Source organism: Engraulis encrasicolus, chromosome 9, assembly GCF_034702125.1.
Source record: "Engraulis encrasicolus isolate BLACKSEA-1 chromosome 9, IST_EnEncr_1.0, whole genome shotgun sequence".
NCBI classification, from domain to species: domain Eukaryota; kingdom Metazoa; phylum Chordata; class Actinopteri; order Clupeiformes; family Engraulidae; genus Engraulis; species Engraulis encrasicolus.
This window is the reverse complement of record NC_085865.1, coordinates 16,729,807-16,755,633: the sequence shown is the minus strand read 5'-3', so window position 1 is coordinate 16,755,633 and position 25,827 is coordinate 16,729,807. Positions and strand designations below refer to the sequence as shown.

Genomic DNA, 25,827 nt, shown 5'->3' with positions numbered 1-25,827 from the left:
TGCTTTTATGTTTTGATTTTATTATCTTTTTTTTTTTTTTGAATCTTAAGTTTTCTTTTTTTGTTCTTCACCCCTTACTGCCTCGGTCGACTGGCAGCATGTTTCAGCCGTAACCTTATGGCCTTTCGGTTGGCATCCAGCACGCGCCACCCACCCACCACAGCACCTCCCAACCCCCCTACCCTGGCCTGCCCCCAACCACCCAACCCTCTCCCTCCCTCCCAGCCCAGACCCCCCTCTCTCCCACTCTCCTCCTCTCCTCCTCCCTTGCTAGGTTGTGGGCCCGCCCCTCCCCTCCTCTCCTCTCCTATCCCCCCTCCCTCTCCCTCTCCCTGTTTTTGTTTTCTATTTTCTTTTTTTGTTTGTTTGTTTGTTTGTTTGTTTGTCTTCACCCACCCGTCTTCTCCTCTGCATCCTCCTGGCTGTCTGCAGCTGTCCCTGCGTGGCATGAGCGAAGCCTTAATTGACAAGCGCGTAGCCCCGGCGCTCATAACACTGTGCAGTGGGCCCGAATTGTGAGTTATTGCAAAGATGATTCATAATACAATTTGTTTTTAATTCTTTTTTTTTAATTCATTATCATTTTTTTCGCATTTTTTGATTAAAAAACGTTTTATTTTTCCTCCTGTTGCAAGCTTATTCTTTCTTTTTTTAATGATAATAATGAATATGATTGCCTTTTTTTCCAACCGTGTGTTTTTTTTGAAGTATTTTTTTCCCATACTACCATGGCAAATTCAAATCATCTAACATTGTTACTGTAACCATTATTGTTGCAATGCTTACCAGCAAAAGCCATTTTCGCGTTCTAGATGGATGTTCTCATGGTGTTCCCATTGTGTCCGTGGTGATTTGTGCGCTGGTCTGTTTAGACATGCATGCTGTGTACAACATGGCCGAGGTCAGATTCGGCCCGGGGGTCCGTATGCAAACTAAACTGCTTTCTGTCCCTGCTCTCAGCTCCGTAAGGATATCCACCATCCCTGCTTTCGGAACTATTATGGAGACGGTCACGCAAAAAGAGGTATTGTCCTCTCTACTGGCTGCATGCCTCTGGTTTGTGAAGTAGAGCTGTTAAAAAAACATGCAAATTCCTGGAATGACAGTATGTAATAATGAACTAATTTAATAAATCAAAAAAGACACTAAAAACTAAAAACTTTAGATATGATTATGCCACTTGCCTGCATCTGCCCATACTGCTCCAACTGTCAGGCTAATGTTATGTGTAAACCAATTCCTAAGGATCAATTTCTGCTTTCACTACTACAATACCACTACTGAGCTTTAGTCTCTTAATGGTGCCTGAAACCTCCCCCGTGTGTGTGTCCCAGCTGTTGGAGCAGAGAGATAAGGTACCAGTGAAAGACTAGAGCAGAGGGAAAAAGGGAAAGAAATCTGGTGCCACACGGATGTCTATTTTCTGTAATTTATTTTTTAGTGCAGTGAGACTAACATTTCGACATGCGTCTTCATCAGAGTCCTCAGAGAAATGGTTTGCCAACGCCCAAATAAATAAAAAATGAAATGACAGAAAATAGACATCCGTGTGGCACCAGATTTCTTTCCCTTTTTGCTTATGTTTTAGTCCTGCTCTGGTTGCACCGGATTGTTAATTTAGAAGCGCGGAGTGCATATTTCCTTTGTTTTACTAGAGCAGAGGGCTTAAGAGGTCAGAGTTCATATGGTTATTATGGTTACTATACTTTACATTACATTACTCTTAGCAGACGCTTCTACAGCTACTTACTGTTATTTAGATAAAGGGCATTGGTTACAGGCCCTGGAGCAATTTGGGGTTAGGTACCTTGCTCAAGGGCACTTCAGTCATGGGTGAAGGTGCTGGTAAGCATGTGTTTGAAGACGCAACCCTCTGCCAGCGTTGTAACCATTGAGTCATGGCTGCCCCCTTTTAACCGGAGAGAGTAGAGAGAGAGGCTCCATTGGCCCATTGTTTCCGGGTTCTATTGTTGCAAGGGGGAGAGGGGGGGGATCCCCCTTAGGCAGACCTAAGGACTGTTCTATTCATTCTAGGAGCATTATGACACGCTCCTTTAGGCAGACCGGAACCTGGTCACGTTAGGTGCCCATAGAAACCTATTATGTTGGCATATCTCTATATTACATTACATTACATTACATTGCATTTGGCAGACGCTTTACTTAAAGAATCTCTGATTTTACTATGCCATACTACTATACTTTACTGGTACTGTACCTGCTACTTCACCTGTCTCATTCCTCCACAGATACTGTAGCAGGCTGTAGTCTACTTTTGTTACCGTCATTTCCGGCCTAGAACCCATCACTACTTCATTTTTTCTCACGTTTAAACCCTGCGGCTTATACCACCGTGTGACTAATGTGCGGATTATCACATGTGAATGACGAGCACAACGTAAAGGGAGTTCATTTCAGAGATAATATTTTGCAAATGTCCCATGTTCTAATTTGGACACATGGGGCTTATACAGAGGTGTGACCTATATACTGTATGTACAATTGCTATTTTATTTTTTTCAATTTAAATGGGTGCAGCTCATAGGCCAGAAATGATGGTAATGTCCGTGTTTGTGATGGCGCAGTGCTGCTTTTGCTGTGCAGCGTGCATGCACAGTGCACACTTTACCATTTGCTTTATCTGGTTAGAAAATTCTAACCAGACTGCATTGAAATGGCAAAGTGTGCATTCGTTCTGCACAGCCATCAGAAACGCGGCCAATCACAGTCCGTAACCATGTGAACTTTGACCTTTGAACACTGAACTCTCACTGGTACCCACCTGCAGCCGCACCTGTCTCCTCATCCCCCTCCCCCTCCCCAGCTGCTGAATAGTCACCTGCTGGATAGTCATTCATCACAATATGCTACAGAGTACCCTGTGGAACTGGGACTTAAGTGCCTCGTAAACTCGGACGAGAGTTCAGGTTTTTAAAATCACTCACTGTCTCCGGTACCTGAGACATCACCTGTCAGTGATGATTTCAGAAGTTACAATCCAGTGCCACATATTCCCAAAATTACCAATTTAACCACGTGGTTGAAATAAGAGTTGGCAGAGCGCTACTAGTATCCCTCAAATCAACTGGTGCTCTTGGAGGGTGCAGTTGTCAGAGAAAAGACTGAAGCAAAGAGATCCTTGGTCCAGGCACTTCAGTCGATTTAGAAAATGTCAAAACAAACTTTATAATGTGGGCAAGTGCATTTTAAAAATCCTGCATAATAAAGTATGTTTTTTCGAGGTGCACCGAATATTTGGCAACCGAAAATATTAAGCCGAAAGCGCAAAAAAGACACATTCGGCTTTCGGACGAAACTGATTTCAAGATTTCAAATAAACATTTATTTCCTTTGAAAAACATGTCTTAACATTTATTTTAAGTCGTAGATTTAAGCAATAAAATAAAAATAGTGAAAAACCTAACTCTTGATGACTTTAAACTGAACTGTAAAATTCGCTTTCCGTATTCGGCCAAGTAATTAATTATTATTCGGTTTCGGTTTAGGCCACAAATTTTCATTTCGGTGCATCTGTAATGTTTTTGACTTTTTAAATCAACTGAAGTGCTTGGGCCAGAGATCTTTTTCCTTCAGTCTTTTTTCAAGGAGGTGATTGCCAGGTACCTGACGCCTTACATCTCAATCACCTCTCCTCTCCCTCTCCTCTCCTCTCCCTCTCCCTCTCCTCTCCACCCCTCTCCCTCTCCCTCTCCCTCTCCCTCTCCCTCTCCTCTGCAGCTGTTGGAGAGGGTGAAGATGCAGCTGGCCTCCTTTCTGGAGGACCCCCAGTACCAGGACCAGCACTCCCTGCACATGGAGATCATCAAGACCTTCGGCCGCGTCGGCCCGAACGCCGAGCCGCGCTTCAGGGATGAGTGTAGGTGTCACAGGGGGCCGGTGGATCTGAGATGGAGATCTGTAGGGCACTTTTGGCTTAATGGTTTGATGATTGTTCTTTGGATTGAAAGGTCGTGGTACAAAATAGCCATATTAGCGTTTCTCAACGGTTGCACAGCGTAACGCCGCGCTTCAGGGATGAGTTAGGAGTCACAGGTTTCATAGGGGAAACTTTAGGATGATTTCAGATAAAGAATATATGTAAAACTTACAGAATGATTCATGATGGACAATACGGTACTATATGGCACATACTACAAAAGGGGCTCATTCGTCATTTTCCTTATACCCATCAAGACTTGGGCCAGGTCGGGCCCAACGCTGAACCATGCTTCAGGGATGAGTGTAGGTATCTGTGGGGTAGCGCTCTCTGGCAGTTGAAGGTGAGATCGAAAGGGTTGTAGGTTTGAATCCTTTATCCTTCGGAAGACGTGATGGAGGGTGTGAAGGCCCCTATCAGAGCCTCACTCCAGGACTCTCAGGGTTGTCTGTTCCGATCTTGTATCCTTGGGCATTCTTCATTTTTGCGCTATTATTACAAAAGGCAAATTACTTTGGCCAACTTTGCGTTAAGTCGGAACTGTACAGTAACCCCTTAAACATTAAGCCACAGTCTCCATACAGCCACCCAGTAGACATGCGTATAGGCGTCAGCTGTGTATGTAATTGTTCCCATTATGGGTTATGTCATTTTTGGGCCTTGTTCAAAATTGTTCATTTTATTTTATTTGCCGTTCCTGCGTTTCTGGACATTGTTGAACCACATAAGTGAACCGCGGAGCTTTGTTTTCACGGAAACTTCAAAGCACTTAAGTTTTATTTGCGCGGCCATATGTTTATGTGCATTGTTGTTTTTCATTGGTGAGTGTGTGTGTGTGTGTGTTCATTATTGCAATTCACTCTGACCATTCACCACTCCCTCCCTCCCTTCCCCCACGAACCCCAGTCTCATACCCCATCCCCCCACCCCTCTGTCTCTTAATCTTACTCTGTTGTCTCTCATTCGCTCTGTGTATGTCTAATTTCACTGTTATGTTCATTTCAAATGCCATACAGCTTGCATGGGCGTATGCCCCAATTGAAGTCATCTAGCCTTCTGTGTACATTGCCTGTGGTCTTCCAGTTAAGCCGGGCTTACACTGTGCGACTTTTGCCACGATTTGGCACTCGCACAACTTTTTGGGAGTCGGGCCGATCGCAGGTCAATCGTGAGTCTCACATCGTGTAGTGTACATGGGGTAACAACAAGCAATTCCACCTTGCGATCGTGCAATCACGTGGCAAGAAAATCAAAACTGTTTCAAATCCTGGTCGTCCCTCGTGAGTAAATCGCACTGTTAAAGCAGTCCTATGACCTGATTTGACACTACACATGCACAAATGAATAGGGCCATGTGATTCGCTCTTGAACGCGTCCTCATCTCCACCTCAGGTGCGCATGTTCCATCCTCTTCAGACGAGAGAAACATGCTTTGCGTGCCGCACCGTGGGAGCATTCGGCTCGCATCCGACTGTCGGCTCATATACTGTGAGGACGTGAGTCGTGAGATGTGAACTTTTAAATCGTGAAATTCCCTCGTGCAGTGTTAGCAGGAGCTTAATGCCCACGAGTGAAAATATCGCACGGTGTATGCCCGCCTTTCCCTTGTGCATTATGAGTTCCATTAAAGTTGCACATAACACACCCTTTCTCTCTCTCTCTCTCTCTCTCTCTCTCTTCCAGTCGTTCTTCCACATTTGCACAAGCTGGCGCTGGGCAACAACGTGCAGACGGCGGAGAGCAAGCGTATTGACATCGCCACGCAGCTCTTCGAGGCCTACAGCGCCCTGTCATGCTGCTGTATCCTTTGCTCTGGCTGTGGACGTTCACATTCATCTATGGGGTAGTGTCCCTACATAAGGGGCTTCATCTCGTTATCTAACCTCCTTTATTATAGTGTGCTGTAGGGCTGCACAATTAATCGAAAATAATCGAAAATCGTGATCAAATCGTGAAATCGAAGTTGTGATTTCAGTCGTGATTAATCGTGGCAATAGTGACCTACCTTTGAGAGCGTCCTTGAAGCCAGAACATACTGACAGGCTGGTGTTTCTGGCCAGAAATCTGTCCACCTAAGTTTCATGCTATTGCCTTTACATAATTATTACAATTAATTTTATTTTGCTCATCCCTTATGTAATTCATTCCTGGTTAGATTTCATCTTGTTATAATTTTCAAAAAAATCTGCAAAAAATAAATAATCATGATTAATAATCGTGATTATGATTTTGACCAAAATAATCGTGATTATTATGATTTTTTCCATATTCGTGCAGCCCTAGTGTGCTGTAGTGTACTACCACATCACAGAGAGCACAGGATGACACGCCTTCCAAAGGCCTTATGTGTGGGGTGACTTGGGTCAGGCATAAATACAGTCAAACGTATGGCATCTTGTACAGTAGCGTTCAGATTGTAATATACTATCACATTGTGCCACATCTCAAAGAGCGGTAGAGGATCTCTTAAATTACAGACTTTCAACCCGTTCTGTCAGGCATAAATACAGGATGGCCTCTGACTACAGCAACGAATAACATTAACCAGCAGATATAACTTAGAACTTTAAGGATAGTGTCACATCACATGAAGCAGAGGACTCTGAATAATTCTGGTCACAAATGCCCACTGTGGCTTGTGGCTTAGTGGAGTGTAGTGGAGGGGGTCGTTTGCTCTTTTTCTTTCCCTGACTTTTCTTCTATCTTTTCATATTGTTTTTATTTTCCTGACTACTTTTACAGCAACATATATGGTAACTTGTAGAATAACGTATGATTTTAAGCATAGTGCCACATCACAGAGAGCAGAGGGCAATCGGAATGGTTAGTTTTGGATGTCTCCCAATACCTTCTGTCAGGCATAAATACATCTGATGCCCGACTGACTAATTTTACGGCAGCATACAGTATAACTAGTGCCACATCATAGGGTGCAGAGGACAATTTGTAAGGTTACTTTGGATGTCTGTCAAGGCCTTCTGTCAGGCATAAATACAGTGTAATGTGACTGACTAATTTTATAGCAACGTGTAACTTGTTGTATAACTTTTAAAGCTGTGGTATGGAAGTTTTCCTGTTGACATGCACATAAATGAATCCTCCATTTTGCAATTTTCAGAACACCTGAAGTTTCAGAACTGCTAAATCTGTAGTCGCTAAATACACATAATTCCCAATTTTATCAAAAAAATAAAGAAGTGTTCAACTTAGGGATGTAAATTATCGATTAATTCATTAATCGTTAGTTGATTGCCTTATCGATCGACTTACGATTAATTGATAAGAGGCGTTTTTCCCCCGAAATCTCAATGTTTCTCGAAAAAAAAAACTAAATCTCAAAATTTTAATATGAAATTGAGATAAAAATCCTACATTTAAATCAATTCTATTTAAATTCTTTAATCCAAAGGTGATTTAAATATTCCCAGTATTCACAGTTCTCTTCACACACACTCTTTACATGTCCATTTCACCTGGGTCTCTTGTCAGTTGAATTGTCGATTAATTGCGATTGATGTTTTTTTAATCGATTAATGCATTGATCGATTAAAGTCGATTAATTGATTAATCGTTTGCATCCCTACCTCTCGCGTTCTCCAAAATACGAAGTAGTGTGTTTGGGCAGCTACCCACACCTCGGAAACGGTGAGGCTAAGCTAACCAAGTGAGCGTAGACATTTTGTAATCAAGACTACAGGCTTTGGCGGGAGCTAGAGAACTCATCTTTTTTCCGTAATGGGCTATTTTATGTACTACTTTCGGACTCCCATGACAGTTCAATGTAATGTCACTGAAAGCAAGTTGCAGACATCCACTTTAAGTACTTGAAGTATAATGCCACATCACAGAGAGTAGGGGACAATCAGAATGGTTACTTTGGACGTCTGTCAACATGTGTCTGTAGGCGTAAATACAGTAGAGTAGAGTAGTAGAGTAGAGTAGAGTAACTTCATTAATCCCCAGGGGGAAATTCAGGTATCCAGTAGCTTACATAAATACACAAATAAACAAATGCCCACATGGACATTTCAAGACACAAATAACACAGGAATAGTAGGGTGGGGGGGAAATAAAAATAAAAATAGTAAAGATAAAGAATGTGAAAAAGTAATGTGTAAAAAATGTAAAAAGGTAATTGTGCAAAAAGACATTCTGTGAGTTGGGATAGACCATGTGCAGAAAACATACTCTGTCAGTTAAGGAAGACAGTCTTAACATGACCAGTGTTGACAGATACATCTATGATATAGTATAGTAAGTAGAAGTAGGCAGTGTACAGAGTATGATAGGGGTGAAAGTGTCTCACAATGTCACAGTAAAGTACAGGTAAGTGTATAGACAACCACTCACCCACACACACGCACACACACACACACACACACACACACACACACACACACACACACACACACACACACACACACACACAAAGAGGTTCCCAGTAACTGGGCCAGCTCCGCCAGATCACAGTCTTTGCTTGTGGTAAGCAGGAAAATAAGTATGTCCAGTGGTAAAGAGTCAAAAGTTCCTTAAAAGTGCAGTGATTGGACAGCACACCCACACACACAACACACAACACACAACACACAACACACAACACACACACACACACACACACACACGCATATGCCAAGAGGTTTCCCGGTCTGGGCCAGCTCTGGCATCTCAGGCAGTCCAGTCCCAGTATAAAGAGACTGATTAGAGACTAATTTTACACTTCTTTAACGTATAACTTTCCATATCACAGGGTGCAGAGGGCAACGCATATGGTTACTTTAGATTTCTGCCAACACTTGTCTGTCAGGCAGGCATTATAATGTCAGGGTGATCTACCGTAGCATTTTGGGTTTTAATGTAGCATGAGGCGAGGTGGTCAGAATTTTGACCTTTCTATGAACTGTGAAAGACGGTAAGAAGTGAAGAAATGACCACAGGCGCACACACTCATACACACATATGCACACACTCACACGCACAAAGGCGGCACACACTCACGCACATATGCTCACACTCAGTCAACACCACACCTACAGTATTCGGTCGTTATCATTTGCCACATGAGGAAAAAGCCACACAGCACACAGTCCCATAACCATTCCTCTGTTCCTCCTACCAGCGAGAAGGTTTCCCTGTCCTGCCCAACCCGACCCCAAAACCCAAACCAGAGATTCTTTAAGTATATAGAGATATGCCAATGTAATAGGTTGCTATGGGCACCTAACATGACCAGGTTCCGGTCTGCCTAAAGGGGCATGTCATAATACTCCTAGCATTGAATAGAACAGTCCTCAGGTCTGCCCAGGTCTGCCTAAAGGGGGATTCCCCCCCCCAACCCCCCTTGCAATAATAGAACCCGGAAACAATGGGCCAATGGAACCTCTCTCTCTCTACTCTCTCTGCCCAAACCCCTGTTCCATTGTTTACTCTCTGACTTGTGCAGATATATGTACTGTGACGCCCACTGCGGCATATGGCTGAGTGGACTGGAGTTGGGTTGGAGGGGGCTGTTTTCTCTTTTTCTTCCCCTGAGTTTTTTTCTATCTTTTTCGTTTAGTTGTGTTTTTCCTCTCTCTCTCTCTCTCTCTCTCTCTCTCTCTCTCTCTCTCTCTCTCTCTCTCTCTCTCTCTCTCCTTAATGCTCCACTCATGTTAATCGGCAACAGAGGCCATGAGTAGAGAACAGTTTCGGGGCCTGTCTTGTGTTCATTATGTCCCACTGTAAAGTTCGTGGGCTGTCTTGTGTGTTTTCAGTTTTGAGTTTTTGAGTGTTGTTCAAGTATTTTAGCCATCACCTCAGGCAGCACAGTTGACAGTCTCGTTAGGCATCTCCATTCTGTTTCCCCCTTCTCCGTCATCGGAGCATGACATTTTTCAGCTTTTTTCCTCTCTCACTTTCTTTTCTTTTATTGCTTTCTGCTTTCTTTTTTTTCACTGCCGTCCTCCCCTCATCTCCCTCCAACCCCTTCCTCTCTCCATCTCTCTCTCCCTCCTCCTTCTGTCTCTCTCTTATTGCTCCTTCTATACCGTTATCCCCTCTGCTTCCCTCTCGCATTCTTGTCCTCTTTCTGTCTAGTCCTCTCTGTCTGTCTGTCTGTCTGCCTGTCTCTCTCTCTCTCTCTCTCTGGTCTCTCTCTCTGGTCCCTCTCTGGTCCCTCCCCTTCCCCCGTCTCCCTCTCTCTCTTTCCCTTTTCTCCTTGCTTGCATATCCCGCTTGGCAGTAAAAGAAAGAAAGAAAAAGAAAGAAAGAAAATAAACCTCATCCATTTCTGTACTCCAAATTGCAGGGTGGATGGCAGGGAGCGCAGTGCTTCCCACCACCACCACCACCGCTCCCTCTGCTCTGTGATGTTGTCAGGGTAATGAGGGAGAGGCTCGACCGGCCTCCGCTGGTAACACTTCCCAGCACTCTCTCGCTCTCTTGCTCTCTCTCTCTCTCTCTCTCTCTCTCTCTCTCTCTCTCTCTCTCTCTCTCTCTCTCTCTCTCACTCTCTCACTCTCTCACTCTGTCTGTCTGTCTCTCTGTCTGCCTCTCTCACTTATTCACTCTCGCACACACACACACACTCTCACTCTGTCTGTCTGTCTCTCTGTCTGCCTCTCTCACTTATTCACTCTCGCACACACACACACACTCTCTCTCTGTCTGTCTGTCTGTCTGTCTCACTCACTCACTCACTCACTCACTCACTCTCTCACACACACGCACTCTCTCTCTCTCTCTCTCTCTCTCTCTCTCTCTCTCTCTCTCTCTCTCTCTCTCTCTCTCTCTCTCTCTCGCACGCACACACACACACACTCATCCGGCCCCTCTGGTTACATTTCCCAGCAGGAGCACATGCCTTAGTGGGCAACATTGCAGGGCAAGCTCTCGCTCTTACTCGCTCCTCCACTCCAATTCTCCTTCGTTCGCGTGGCTCAGTCCCCTCTACCTTCTCTCAATAGCTAGCCCCGTTCCCTCTCACTCTGCTCTCCTTCAATTCAATACTTCACTCCTTGGGCAGTTATGGGTAAACAGTTGGGAACTTTTATCCCAAAGGTTGCTGATTCGATTGCTGATCCACCAGGTTGGTGGGGGGAGTAACTAACCAGTGCTCTCCCCCATCCTCCTCCATGACTGAGGTAGCCCGAGCATGGTACCATCCCGCCGCACTGCGACTGGCCCGTTTTAGAGATGTTAAAACATTACATTGCATGTCTGACCTCTTGTCTTTTTTTTCCCCCGTTATTGTCGTTACACATTATTTTATGCAACTTTTTGTCCCCATTGAAAGTAATGGTGAAAGGCAAGCCCACTTTTTGCATTTTCTGTGAGAATGCAGTTTATTCGTTCACTCGTTCGTTCGTTCGTTCATGTGGCCCCTTGTTCCACTCTTGTTCGGTGGTTCACTGGGTTATTGGCTCCGTCTGTCATGATGGCGGCTTTGCTTGGCCCCTGTGGTTGTCTCTGCCTGTCTCTGCCTGTGTGTGTGTGTGTGTGTGTGTGTGTGTGTGTGTGTGTGTGTGTGTGTGTGTGTGTGTGTGTGTGTGTGTGTGTGTGTGTGTGTGTGTGTGTGTGTGTGCGCTCTCCCTGTAACCCCATGGCCCATGGTTGGTCAGCAGGAGGCCTTGGGACACGGGCTGTGAAGAACAACCTAGCCAAGTAAGGCCAGGCCCTTGAATATAGCTTCACACTCCCAGAGAGCCACAGCCATGGCACAACCATGGCACCACAGTCTGCAGCAACCACAGGGAGACCCTGAACCAACACACTCACACAAACACACACTCACTCACACAAACACACACTCACACACACACACACACACACACACTCACACACACACACTCACACACACACACTCACAAACACACACATACACACACACACACACACACACACACACACACACACACGTGTGCACGCATAAAGAAACGCACAACACATACATGCACACACTCACACATGCACACACACACACACACACGCTCATGCACGCATAAAGAAACGCACAACACATACATGCACACATTCAAAGAGACACAGACACATACACACAGTTTTATGTGACCCTTTCTACATCTGCCAGAGTTTGTGTGCATGTGACCTCATCAAATATGGCAGCCGCTTCCCACTGATGACGTTGGTGCCTGTGGTGATTTTACAAGCATGTCACTCACTAGCACAATAGGAGGCGGATGGAGGAATGCCAAAGGGTTTTTTTTTAATTATTATTTATTGCTTTCATTCATTTTTTATTGATTTCATTTCAGTATTTAAATTTTCTTTTGGGCTCTAGAGTGTTTCGAGTGTTTAGAGTTCTACAAACAGCCATTGAATCTTAGGATACATCCTGATGACATTCATTCCTTTTGTCTTCAGACTAACAAAAAGTGTTGAGCATCAGACAGTCACCCCAAACCCACCCCCCCCCCCCCCCCCACCACCCCCCCAACCACCACCATCCCCAGCATACCACATATACTGTACTCCATACAGTTATACCAGACAGAGTAGAGAGAGAGAGGTTCCATTGGCCCATTGTTTCCGGGTTCTATTATTGCAAGGGGGAGGGGGGAAATCCCCCTTTAGGCAGACCTAGGCAGACCTAAGGACTGTTCTATTCAATGCTAGGAGCATTATGACACGCCCTTTAGGCAGACCGGAACCTGGTCATGTTAGATGCCCATAGCAACCTATTACATTGGCCTATCTCATACTTAAAGAATCTCTGATTATACATCCTTCCATGAGGAATTACACCTACACACCTACTACCATTGTACTGAACTGAATGCATACACTATGGAAACATACACTGTGCTGGTAGTTTATCCTTTAATCTCTGTGGCATCACTTCACTTCACTTTACTTTAGGAAACAAGTCACTGTGTCACTTGTATGGTGCTCTTCATGTCCTCTTGAAATGATCTTAGTCTTCTGATTTCTCTCAGTCGCTTTGGCCAAACCTGTCTGTTAAATGTAAATGCAGTATAGTGTAATGCAAACCCATGTTTCCCAGCGTATGGTTAGCCTTTCCCTGACTCCTGCTGCCCCCAGTCATTTCTGAGGAGCTGATGGTGAATCACTTCCTTCCCGGTCTGAGGTGCCTGAGAGCCGACATGGAGCATTTCTCCCCCGAACACGAGGTGGGTGTCTGAATGCAGGGTGTTTTTGTACTCTAGATCCGTGTTTCCCAACCAGGGGTACGTGTACCACTAGGGGTACGCAAGCACACTGCGGAGGGTACTTGGGAAAATTAAACAAAAAATATGGAACATAGTCACATAGGGATATAGAGCATGAGTAAGGGGGTACTCATGGTATGACAAAAAGGCTTAGGGGTTAGCAAGAAAAAAAAGGTTGGGAAACACTGTAGATCCAAAACTTTTCCACAAAAAAAAGCAAAGAGCAAGGCTATGTCATACACTAAACAAAACAGGCACAAGGTGGTCGACATAATTGTTTTTTTTTTTTTTTAATTATTAGACTAAGAGCAGAGCGCATTTTTACAGTAAGTTAGTGGCTTTCGTCAAAGCTCTTTATGCATTGCTCACCCTGTCCTAACACAGATGCAGAAGGGGCCATTGAGGGCTACCAAATGGCCCCACAAGTTCATGAACTCATATTTTTTTTATATTTTTTGTGTTGTTGTTGTTGCTGTCAGCCTGAGTACAGTGTTGGCCTGGCCCCTTTGAGTCACAGTGAGACTTGGATTGGAGGGTTATTATTATGCCTGTGTTACCGTAAGGTCTTACAACCCAACACAGCAGATCAGATCAAATGGTATGGGGCCCCACGAGTTCATGAACTTGAGAACCTTTTTTTCCTTTCGTACTACTGGAGTGTTTGGCCCATTTCATTTCGTCGAAGTGTAACCCGGATTGGACTAATGGGATTGAAGGGTTATTATTATCATGACTGTTACTGTAATGCGCTTGCCAGACAGATTGACGGGGTAGTTATTGTTATTGGTGACTATTACTGTAAACTCTCGCTCGGTCCTTGGGATTATTATAAACCTCCCATAATGTGCCTCTTAACTACCACTTGCTGTAAATAAACCCACAAAGAAAGACAGAAAAAGAAAATGAGTGACAGGAAGAGAAAATGAATGAATGAATGAATGAATGAATGAATGAATGAATGAATGAATGAATGAATGAATGAAAATAGAAAGAGAAAAAAGGATCTCTGTGTGCCAACTAATGATCAGCTGAGGCAGGGTTCCGACCACACGGCCTACACGGAAAGTGAGATGCGGAAATACTCTTCCCAGCAGTGGTCTTATTTTGATCTGTATGTGTGTGTGTGTGTGTGCGTGCATACATGAGTTTGCGTCCATGCTTGTGTGCGAGAAGAGATGTACGCAGATTCCATCTTTATCCTTAAAGACATTGTGAAGAGAACATTTTTTGTACTGTATGAAATTTTGAATTGTGCCATCCATGATATATCTGTCAATCCAAATAAAGAAGTAAAATGTGTGTGTTTTGTGTGTGCGTGTGTTTTGCAGGTTATTCTGAGCTCCATGATTAAAGAGTGTGAGCTGAAGGTGGAAAACAGGGGTGTCGGAGAGGCACAAGGGTGAGGAACACTACTACTTCTCTCTCTCTCTCTCTCTCTCTCTCTCTCTCTCTCTCTCTCTCTCTCTCTCTCTCTCTCTCTCTCTCTCTCTCAACATGGCAGAATAAAAGTAAATTAGACACGCCTGAACCGTCTATTGCGCTTGTGCACTACGCCTTTAAATGTTGACTTGTGCTCCACAAGGTTAGGTTTAGAGATGGTTTTGGTGTGGGCACAATTTTGCAAGAAATTGCCATTTTCCTTGCTTGTTTCGCCGATAGTAAAGCAGCAAAAACACTGCTTTACAGACAGGTTCGGGTTAGGCATGGATTTGGTCAGGGCACAGCAGAGTGTTTCCTCTCCCACGGCGTTGAGGACCACGAGTTAACTTGCAAAGGCGTCACACCTCCATGCAGAATGCACTGCCTTGAGATACTTGAGGCTACGTTTACATGAGGTTTTTAACCCATTGATGACTGATGTTGCGTTGCGCAACATAGGCCCTGGCGCCTGGAGCGTCGTCACGCAACATTCAGGCTCATGAGATTTGAGACAACTTTATTAAAAATCTCTGTTTGTTTGAGATGAATGAACACATTCTAATGAAAGATGAGGGTCTTAGCGTTTAAATGCAACTTAGAGCATATTTTTATATGCTTCAGAAGCTGATATATGTAGGTTTTTATAGGCTGAGGGCAGCTTTTCTTAAAAAGGGCTCAGGCATTCAGCACCCTTTTTTGCTGGTGCCTTAGGCGTCAATGGGTTAATACCGAATTCATTATTCAGAATGAAATCGTTCCGTCAAGTTTACTTTGATCTTTCATTTAATTCCAAAGTGTGAAGTGTTTGCATGACGTTTTCAAAGCGGAATTAAGCTTTATTCAGAATTAGAGTTGTAAATGTAGTCATACATACTCCTTTACATGACGCCAGTCTGCTCATTGTCATTTCACTTACACTAATTACATTGTCATGTCATACACTTTATACACAATCATAATTGCTGAGGATAGTAAAGTGGTTGTGCTTGTCTTAATATAGCGATGTATCAAAACAGATTATTTTTTGTCCCATCCAGAAGAGGACTTTATTAGGTCTTATATTACGTAGTAATTTTGCACTGTCTAGTGGAGAAACATTGTTGGCAAAAAAGGACCATGTTTAACCCGTTTTAGCCTAACCCATTTTTGGGAAAAGGTGCCCCCTCTTTATTAAAACCTAAATATCTCAGCTTGCGAAGCACATGAAAACATGAAATAAGTTGCATTTAAAAGCTAGAACCTTCATTTTGAACTAGAATGTGTTCATTCAGTGCTAACTTACCCACATTTGTAATAAAACAGCTAAAATCTCAAGAAGCTGATTGAAGCGTGTATGTCGCTCCAGGACACAATGGGTTAATGGCAGGCAGGGCACATTTTCAAAGGATGAGGTCAGACAAGGAGGGCACTGAGTGACTGAGACACTGAGGCACTGAGTGATTTAAGAACAGGCTGGGGCTGAGCTGGTTCCACTGTGACTGTGGGTACATTTTAATGCCATGAAGGAGGAGGCTAGGTGGACATTTATTGACTTGAGGGCCAGCGCTGGATTACGGTGTTCCTCAATCACTGAGAGTCGATGCTAGGCTGGGCTGGGTTGATTTGAGTTATGCGTGCGTGAAAAAGCAGCAGCATGTGTACAAGCAGACAAGGACAGCCCTGAATGGCCGAGGGCTTGTGATGGATTGTTGTGGAGTTGGGTGGTTTTGCCTTAGTGACAGAGGTCTTTGACACATTTTTACAGTAATGGGCTGTACTGAACGGCCTCTGAGAGAGTTGAGGGCCACAGCCTGGGCTGAGTTTGGGCTGTGTCTGAGGGTTCATTGTTAAAGAATTGAACACCGACAGGAAGGGCACTAAATGACATACAGTAAGGGTAAGGAATGGTCTGGGGGATAACTGAGTTGGCCAGGGCTGCTGGACTTGGTTATGACCGAATGAATGATAAAGTGCCAGAATAGGAGGTAAGCGAGAGGTCTTGAACACACTTGCAACAGGATGAACTCATATGAGGAACGTCCCAGGCCATGGCTTTTGCTACTCTGGTCTGCTTTGAATGACTGGAACTAAGGAGAGGGCTGGGTTATGCTAGCCTGATTATCATCGACTTTCGAATCTCTTCGAGACTTGGTCTGACCAAGAGCATGGCTGACCCGAGGGCTTATGATGGGCAGGGTTGAGGTTGACGGGGTGGAGGGGGGGGTGCTGTAATGACTGAGGGCCACAGCCTGGGGTGAGTTTGGGCTGTGGCTAAGAACTTGGAGACGCCTTTTGAAGCATCAAGTGTAGACAAAGAATGGTATGAACCGAGTGAGAAGGCAAGCTCCAGACAAGGAGGGCTCAAAGTGACTGGGAGGACTTTGGCACACTTGTAACAGGATGAACTCGCACGAGGAACGTCCTAAAGGAGTGACTGAAGACCAGGGCGCATATTTCCTTCAACCGAGTGAACTCAGACAAGGAGAGGTTCCATGGTTGGGCTGGGCTTTGCTGTACTGGTCTAGCCCCAGCCTTGAATGACTGTGGACTAAAGAGAGGGCTGGGTTATGCATGCCATGACCGAGGGCTTAGGATGGGCAGGGTTGAGGCTGGATGCTTTTGAGGGACAGGGACAAGGATGGGCAGGACTGGATTGTGATTAACACACAGTACTGAGCTGTGCTATGCTGCTGTGCTCTTCTCTGCTCGTCTCTTCCCAGAAACGCGGTGGAGGTCACTGGCATTGGCACATGTCATTATGGGGCGGCCGACCAGCCAGCGCCATTCGTGCTCAGCCCTCCACCGCGCCAAACACAGCGCTCACAAACCTCACGTTTCAGTTTTACGTAAAATGCACGACAGCCACAGCCGCTGATCATGGGATCATCCGTGGTCGGTAGTTTCTCTCAGGGAGAGTGGAATTAAAAAACAAAAAAACATACGGTTCCTTTGAGTCCACAGGCGACCTAAATAGTTTGTGAGGAAATTGTGTCTCATTCTCGCTTTGTGGTTGTCCATTTAAAAAAATAATGTCACAACACATCATGTTGTCTCACAGGACTTGAACATGACACGAAAAGAGCTTGGTGTGTTGGAAGTGTTGAGCATTGACAACATCGACTCAATGTTTCACTGGCGTGACAAACAAGTTCTCTCCTTAAAAGCTTAAGATCAGAGTGTTGACCGCAAAAGCACAAGCTTGACGTTTCAGCAGTGCGACAGGCAAAATGTTCCCCCGGAACGCGTGAACTTGACGCATATCGGTTCCCACCCTCCCGTGGTCCACCCATCTACCCCCCATCTGTCTTAAGGCTTAAAGGCACAACATCGTCTTTGCTGTGGCTTTTCTAAGGACACGTTCTCCATATTGTGAACATGTGTGTGCAGCTCCCTCAATACACTTGCTTGTCCCCAAAACTCAAAGTGGCGTCTGGTCACATCTGGTGCCATTAATGTCACCATGGTTCACAGCTGACAGCTTGAAACCCTAGCAACGGGAATCTGGTGGAATGTTGTGTCACCCATCCTAGTTTGTAACTACGGCGAAAACCATCTAGTGTGCTTTTTCCACCCGTTCCTCTAGCACACATGTCCACGATCTCCTTCATCTGTCGTTCTGTTGTCAAAACATGTCTTGGGTTTGATCATCCCTGTCATCAGTCACCATGATTATGGTGCTGATGTGTTCTTGCCCCTAGAAGAGCGTGTGGCTGTCATCTGACCATAGACCTTTTTCAAGAAATGTTTAGCCATGGGCAGCCGTGGCCTAGTGGTTAGACAGTTGGTCTTTCAATCTAGGGGTTGCAGGTTCGAATTCCCCCTGAACTCTCCCTACATCTCCATCCGTGGCTGAAGTGCTCTTGAGCAAGGCACCTAACCCCACATTGCTCTAGGGACCAGTACCCTGACAGATAATAACTGTTGGTCGCTTTTAAAGATGGCCTCTCAACGTCATTTAATTAATATTGCCGTGTTCCCAATTGTTATTGAATGTGTTACGCGTTGGTCCTGTTTTAAAAAACGTTCTGGTTGCTTTGTTTCAAGACGTTTTTGCAAGCTGGCAAGGTGGCTTGTGGAGAAACGAGAGAGTGTTCCGTGTTTCTCGTGGAAATGCGTCTCTGATTGGCTCACTCCTCCTGCTCTCAAAGAAACGCGTCTCTGATTGGCTCAGTCCTCCAGTTCTTGGAGAGAATGTAATGGGAAACAGAGTCGCCACTTCCCCGGGTGGTACTGCACTATAGGGGCGCCAACGGAGGCGTGCAGGCTCCATTCAGGGCTGTGCTCTTTCGACAGCGACCCCTAGGCGAGCTGCAGGCACGGAGCAACCGGAGTGAGCAGGCTTTATGTATGAGGCTTTGTGCTGTGTGTGTACCTGAGAGTAGCAACCAGCTGATAGCTAAGCTAAGCTATGTTTCGGGCCACCAGACGTTGCTTGTTTTGAAAACAAGCAGAAAAAAATTATTCGACATGTTTTTAGATAAATGGCTCGATATAAACCTTTGTGGGCAACGCCTTCTTTCGACGTGACGAAACACAGAAAGGCTTTCGTGATTCGCTCGTTTCTCTGCATTATTTATGTAAATTGGGAAACACCGGGAAACACAGCCAGGAGAGTTGACGCACCGCTATGAGAGCCCTGCAAGTGAGTTTAACTTGGGGTGACCGTCCGATCTTCGAAAGGAGTGAGTAAAACTGAGTTTTATCGGAAGTTGGCCTTTAATAAAAATGAAAGCGTCAGCTTAATGTAATGTAATGTAGAACACCTTCTTAGCCATTTCATACAGATCAGATTAGCTACAAACTCAAATTGCGTACTGTATGCTAACATGTACAGTGTGTGTCTGGACTGGTGAACATGCAGCCATGTGTGCCCTGTGTCTCCACACTCCAGTGTTTGTGTTATGGTCATACATATGGTCTCTGTATCACCCCGGGTTGGCCGAAGGTCATACAGCACTGCACAAGATGTCCATCAGACCATATTGTGCTATGGGGTTTAGTGTCATTTCAAGTGAAATCAGACACATTGGGACCCGACCGACACAGATTTCAATCATTCTTAATGTGCCTGTGTAGTAGCAAGGTAGCACCCCATCCCAGAACTGCATTTGTGTGAATCTGACACCAATATTAACCCTATCCAGACTGGGGGGGCTAAAAGTGCCCGCACCAACTTTGATGTCGTATAATTCCTTAACGACTTAAGCTATGACTGCGAAACTTGGCTACAGTTTAGTACCAAAAGATTTTCCGGTTTTCTGACAGGTATGTCTGACTGAAAATCACTGATCTAAGTCTCATTATTGTTCCTTTTTCATATTTTATTGCTATTTCCATTAGCACCAGACAGCTTTGTGAGCATTTAAGTGGTGTGAAGCATGTAATCATTAAAATTTAAGTGCATTACCTAAATTTGATGGAAAATACATTATGCGAAATGTTGGGCATTACAATCAGATAATGATAATGATAAAATAATAATAACGTTATAATACCAGATAATGACACAAAAAATGATTTCATTCATAGATGTCCATATGTAGATCATCTCCGCCAAGTTTGGTGGTCAAACCTTATTCCGTTCATGAGTTATGAGCGGGGGGGGGGGGGGGGGGGGGGGGGGGGGTCAAAAGAGTTGGCTCATAATATGGCTCATAATAAAACTGGCATCATAATTCATATTCTGACGGTTGTTGTATTCCATACTGCTTGTGTCATTTGTAGAGCCAGAAAAGAGCTTTCAAATAACACCACATCTTTTTGTGACTTACACTGACTGATATAATCAAGGTTGAATGCATAGTGTCCTACCCTCATATGTAAACCTTTGCCAGTCTGTTTCTCTTGGGGCTTTTGGGGTATGTTGAAGATGATATTTGACAGAATAAAAGCCCCAAGCCCTGAAACATTTTTCAGGTTGGTTCCCCTATGTGACAGGATGATATACAGGGTTCTAGGACCATTTTTGCAGTTGCAGTACCTTAATATTTACAAGTATATAATTTCGCCTGCAGCTTTTCCTTAAAAGATGTTTTTTTGGGCCCTGAGACCAAACGGGGCCGAGTTGGGAGTGCACCCTATCAACTCGTTATGGCCCAGGGTATATACTAACAGGAAATCATAGTGAAAAAAAGTAAGCAAAAAACATCCTGAGGGGTATACGTGGCTCCCGGCCTAACCCTTCACAATTGCGTTCCATCTCTCTGTTCTATAGTCTTGCACCCTGGATCGCCTTTCTCTCTCTCGGGCCGTTTGTGTTATGGCTTCTAGAGCACTATGTAGCTTTAATCTTTCTCTCCAATGTTATGCTATGGCCTTGCAACACTTAGTGCCTTTATATGCAGCCCAGTATCCCGAATATGATCAGGATATTAAAGTATCCCGAATTTGTGTTTTGAACATATAAACACCTTTTCCTGACTTCAGCATCCCTTATTCAGGATTTTGAGAAATCGGGATATACTAAGTGGAGTACTCCGAAAGAAATCGAGATATTGACACATGGAAACACCTTATCCCGGGTACCAAAGATGCTTGGATCTCAATTGAGCTGTGCGAGAGGGAAGGACAAGAAAGAGATGGAATCGTTTTATCAGCAAGCTTGCCGTCCATGTGCGAATCAACGTAGACTGTAGGCCGTAGTAACAAACAAGCAAGATACCTGGTGTGATTTATAAATTATGGCCGCTTGGAACTGGAATAAGTTGTGCAGTAAGGTCATTGGGAGAGAAAGAGACCCCTTTCTCTCGGATTTCATATTGCGTTAGTATTAATATCACAAATTTGACCATAAGCGGGATAAGCCTCGTATTCAGGATACTGAACTGCATATACAGTTAACGCACTCTCTGTGTAGGCATGAACGGCCATCCGGATACTTTGCTCCTCAATGTGCGTTACGCCCCTTTATGGGTGAAAACAAACCGAATGTCTCATCAACTTACATGCTACATCGGCTTGCCTAAATGAACACAGTCCATGCTTCAGCCACGGCTTTTTGGCTATATTATTTTAACAGCCGGCAACACAAAACATTTTCGGCATGTTGCACGTGAACAACACTAGTCTACAGGTCCGTATCTTTAGTTTATTAAACCCCAACATCACCAATTGACTTGCATGAGCTGTTTTCCCCCACAACTGGGCGTTACGCACATGGAAAACGTCACGCCGTTCATGAGTATAGCTTCTCTCTATCTCTCGCCATTGTTGTGCTATGGGATTATAGCAAGCACTGTGTAGCTTTTCAGTCTCTCCAATGTTGTCCTGTGGTCTTTCTGCACTGGTTGCTCGCTCACAAGGTAAAAGAAAGAGGGTGGACTTCTTTCCCTGTGGGTATTTTCTTGCGAGTGGCACCATTTTTAACGCTGGGGTGTTTTTGTGGGCTCTCAAACACAATAAGGGCTTGAGGGGTTTTTTTTGTTTCACAGCACGGGCGGATGCGCAACATAAACACTCCTGCGGCAGCCAGAAAGTACCCTTTAGTAGGGCTGGGCAATATGACGATATATATCGTTATCGTGATATAAAAGTGTATATCGTGACCTTTCTCCTATATCGTTTATATCGTGATAGTAATTTCATCAATTTTATACAATTGAATATCATTTAATTACATTTCATGTTGTAAAAGATCAATTTTAAAGAAAGGTTGTTTTGCGACATGAAAAAATAAAGAGCAAATAAAGAGAATAACTGAAAACGTATGTAATTGTGCTATATCGTTATCGTGATATAAAGTAATCCATATCGTGATATAGTTTTTTTCCATATCGCCCAGCCCTACCCTTTAGTACCCTTAGTCGGCCTCTGGTTCAGCAACTTATACAGGAGATAAGGCCTGGGAAGCTCTGGCACAGCACAGTCTAACAAACCCAACGCGAGAAGAACTATGGGACAGTTAAAGAGAGAATCGTGTCTGAAAATGTGACTGATTTTGGGTATGCAGTTTTTGGTTTTCGTTAATTGCAGATTGCGATTCTCTCTCTCTCTCTCTCTCTCTCTCTCTCTCTCTCTCTCTCTCTCTCTCTCTCTCTCTCTCTCTCTCTCTCTCTCTCTGAGAAACGTTTGACACAGTCAAGGCAAACTAACCCAAACTGAGAAGAACAATGTGACAATTACAGCCTTTTAGAAAAAGTTGTGTTTGAAAATGTGACTGATTTTGGTTGCATTAGTGTGATTTAGTGCTGGCTGGGAGGAGAGGAGAGGAGTTGCGTGTAGTTATGGTTGTCTGTAATTGCACACCTTCCATCTCGCCCTCTGAGTTTAGCTTTATGGTTGGTTGGTTGGTGGTTGGTTGTCATTAATTGCAGACTCTGCCTTTCTCTCTCTCTCTCTCTCTCTCTCTCTCTCTCTCTCTCTCTCTCTCTCTCTCTGTCCGTGGTTAGGTTTATCTGTATTGGTGTGAAGAGGGCAAGTAAGGAGAGGAGCTTTATGTAATCATAGTTAAAATCTCATAATTGAATTGCCTTCTCTCTCTCTCTCTCTCTCTCTCTCTCTCTCTCCTTCCAATTTAAAAAAGCTGTATCGGCATGGCCATTTAGTGTAGTGCTGCCAAAGCAATGCAGACACATTAATCACAAATTACAAATCACAAATGAATCAGTCTATGCTGTATATCTCTCTCTCTCTCTCTCTAGGTCCATGTCTATCGCAGCAAGTCTTGTCGGCGAAGACGCCAAGACGAAGTTCCTGAGTAAGATGGGTCAACTGACCACCTCTGGCGCCATGTTGGCTAACGTGTTCCAGAGGAAGAAATGAGAGAAACGAGCTGCTTTTTTTATTGAGAATTTAAGTTACCCCCCTTTCGGTCGTACCAATAGCACCTAAGCTCTGATTTTTAAAGAATACTGGAATGCAGCATTCACAGAGAACGGCTGTGGCATCAATTTTGTGTATATTTTTGAGATCAGTGCTTAGATTCCATAAGTGTGACAGGAAGGGGCGTGGCCTAGACTCTCCATTGGGGGGTTAAACTTCCCATGAGCCTTTGCAGTCTGGGGACCCTCTACTTGAAGAAATCAATCGTCTGCCTTTATTTTGTTTCGTCTGTCTGGATTTCGAAAGGCTCTATTTTATATCTTTATTATTTATGTCACATAACTTTATTCCAACCTCCAAAGATTTGCACTTCACTTTGTTTTGTTTCTTTCCTTTGAGTTATTGCACAGTCTTATATAAAAAAAAACACTACTGTTTTGTTTTTGCTTTTGTTTTTTTGTTGATGTTGTTTTGAAGGTGTAAAGGCAAGACTACTCATGATTCCCTCCCTGTGTGGTCCCTCTGTGTTGCCGTGGATGTTTTTTTTTTTCCTTTGTTTATTTGTTTGTCTGTTGTTCGTTTCCTATAAGCGGGTGTCTTTGTTTGGGTATCTTTTTTCTTTCGTTTTTGGATATGCTCTCTAACAGTAAATATATGTATTATACACTGAAGAACGAGAACGGTACAGCTATTATGTACATTTGAAAAATTGGTGTCATCTAATAATTAAAAAAACGAGAAACTTGTAGAAAGGCCTTGGAAGTCTTTTTTTTGTATCCTCTTACTTCATGAAGTCATTGTTGTTTTGGAATTCTTTATAAATGGGAATGACTTACAGCTTAAAACGAACTATACTTATGACTTCACTAATTTTGTGACTCTGCATCACCTATTTACTGTTCCATGTCATAAGTGCACCTTAGGTGTGTGCGTGCGTGTGTGAGAGAGGGTGAGGTGTGTGTATGACTGTGTGTGGCTGTGTGGCAGGTGTAAAAGCAGTAAACCCTAGCCTTTAGCAAATACACAAAAGAATATCGGGAATTTTTCTTAAAACATCAAAGGCCTAACATGGTGGTTTGCAAGACATGACGTTCAAAGTTCGAAGGACAAATGGCCGATCAAGGAATCCCCTTCCCTCACAATCACCTCTTTGTTGTGCGAGTCTAACATTTTAATTAGGCCCCATTGTAAGAAATATCTGCCATGTGAATTATTGACACAGGTCACCACCCTGCAATAAGAACAAAATTTGCATGTCGCGATTAAAGTTTAACCAGTAGCACTGATAGCTTTCCAGATGTCTGCGTGTTGTGTATGGTGCGTGCCGTTTTTTTGTTTTGTCGTTTTTTGACTGAGAGTCAACACAGTGACGCCAACAGATTGGCCTGAGACTTGGAGGTTTGTCTGCAGCGAGGGCAAAGTCAGGCCCGGGGGCCACATGTGGCCCGCTGTTACATTTTATATGGCCCACCGAGCCTTTAAAGTGATACACTCACCCAGCATTGTTAAAAAGGCTACCCAAGGGTCTTGCAGGTTTGAGATCAACCACGTAAACTACTACTGTATTCATCTCTCTAAATACATTCCAATATAATGTGCAGGAATGAAACACGTTATGCCCATTGCCCACGTATATTATTATTATTGTTAACACCGGTAAGTTGCCCGTAATATCTGGCCCTTCAGTCAATATTTTAAAAACCAAATGTGGCACTTGAGCCAAAATAATTGCCCACCCCTGGAGTATGGTATTTTCAGGCTGGGCTGATACAGTAATCTGGCATACAGCATTTACCAGTGGGCCAACAATCTTCGGGTCTTCTTCTTTTTGGGTTATCATATGTTCTGTTTGCCCAAACAATTGTTTACGTTCAAGAAAATGTTTCTGATCTGGTTTATTTTTGTGTAATTACGAAGGTATGTTGATAGCATGATCTTCTTGCGCTTCATCTTCTGATTTTATCTGTATCATAGTAAAGAAAAAAAATACAAAGGCGTGACCTAAATGGTTAGTGACTTGAACAATCACTACTGGCCAATGAGCACAAAAATATTTGTCAAGCCCTGCTACATTCATACTGTTGATGCACACGCTCCCAGCCTCCTTTCTGGTTTCGATGTCCTCCCACTACATTTTAATTTCCATTTAGGACAAGGAGTGCGTTTTAATATGCGGCCTTGCCTCCTCCACTTGCTTCTCGTCATGATGACATCACTGACAACAGCATTATATTTCAATATCTTGCAAAAGCTCGATTGTAGAGTCTTTTTCTCATTTGCAATTGGGATGGTGAATGAAAAACAGTCCCTCAAAAGTTGTTGTGGCTAGGCTGACAGCTGGGAAACTTTATCGTTTTCTCCACGGAGGAGGGGCCAGGAGGCGGGACGAGGAGACAAGCGCAAGTGGAGGAGGCAAGGTCGCATATTAAAACGGACTCAAGGACTCCATGACAATTTGTTGAAACTCCCCAACTCTACCAGTTGGGACGCACAACTTCATGGCAGTTTGTTGCGGCCCCTCTTGCCTAAAATATTAAGGGGCATGTTGGGTGTTAACTGCCAATGACG

The 25,827-nt window shown here is 44.0% G+C and overlaps 1 protein-coding gene across 10 annotated transcripts in view; it reads left to right on the top strand.

Moving 5' to 3' along the window:
* The window catches only part of relch (RAB11 binding and LisH domain, coiled-coil and HEAT repeat containing), a 92,364-nt gene extending 68,359 nt beyond the window's left edge, over positions 1-24,005 (top strand). For 8 of the 10 annotated variants that reach the window (XM_063206679.1, XM_063206680.1, XM_063206678.1 and 5 more), the window contains 6 exons: positions 961-1,024; positions 3,739-3,877; positions 5,621-5,737; positions 12,974-13,062; positions 14,430-14,500; positions 23,139-24,005. In XM_063206679.1, coding sequence (XP_063062749.1) covers positions 961-1,024; positions 3,739-3,877; positions 5,621-5,737; positions 12,974-13,062; positions 14,430-14,500; positions 23,139-23,259 — 601 coding nt within the window. In that variant the 3' untranslated portion in view covers positions 23,260-24,005. Of the gene's footprint in view, positions 1-432; positions 516-960; positions 1,025-3,738; positions 3,878-5,620; positions 5,738-12,973; positions 13,063-14,429; positions 14,501-23,138 lie in introns of all 10 variants that reach the window. The other 2 variants (XM_063206677.1, XM_063206671.1) reach the window with 1 other exon arrangement.
* The last annotated feature ends 1,822 nt before the right edge of the window (positions 24,006-25,827 follow it).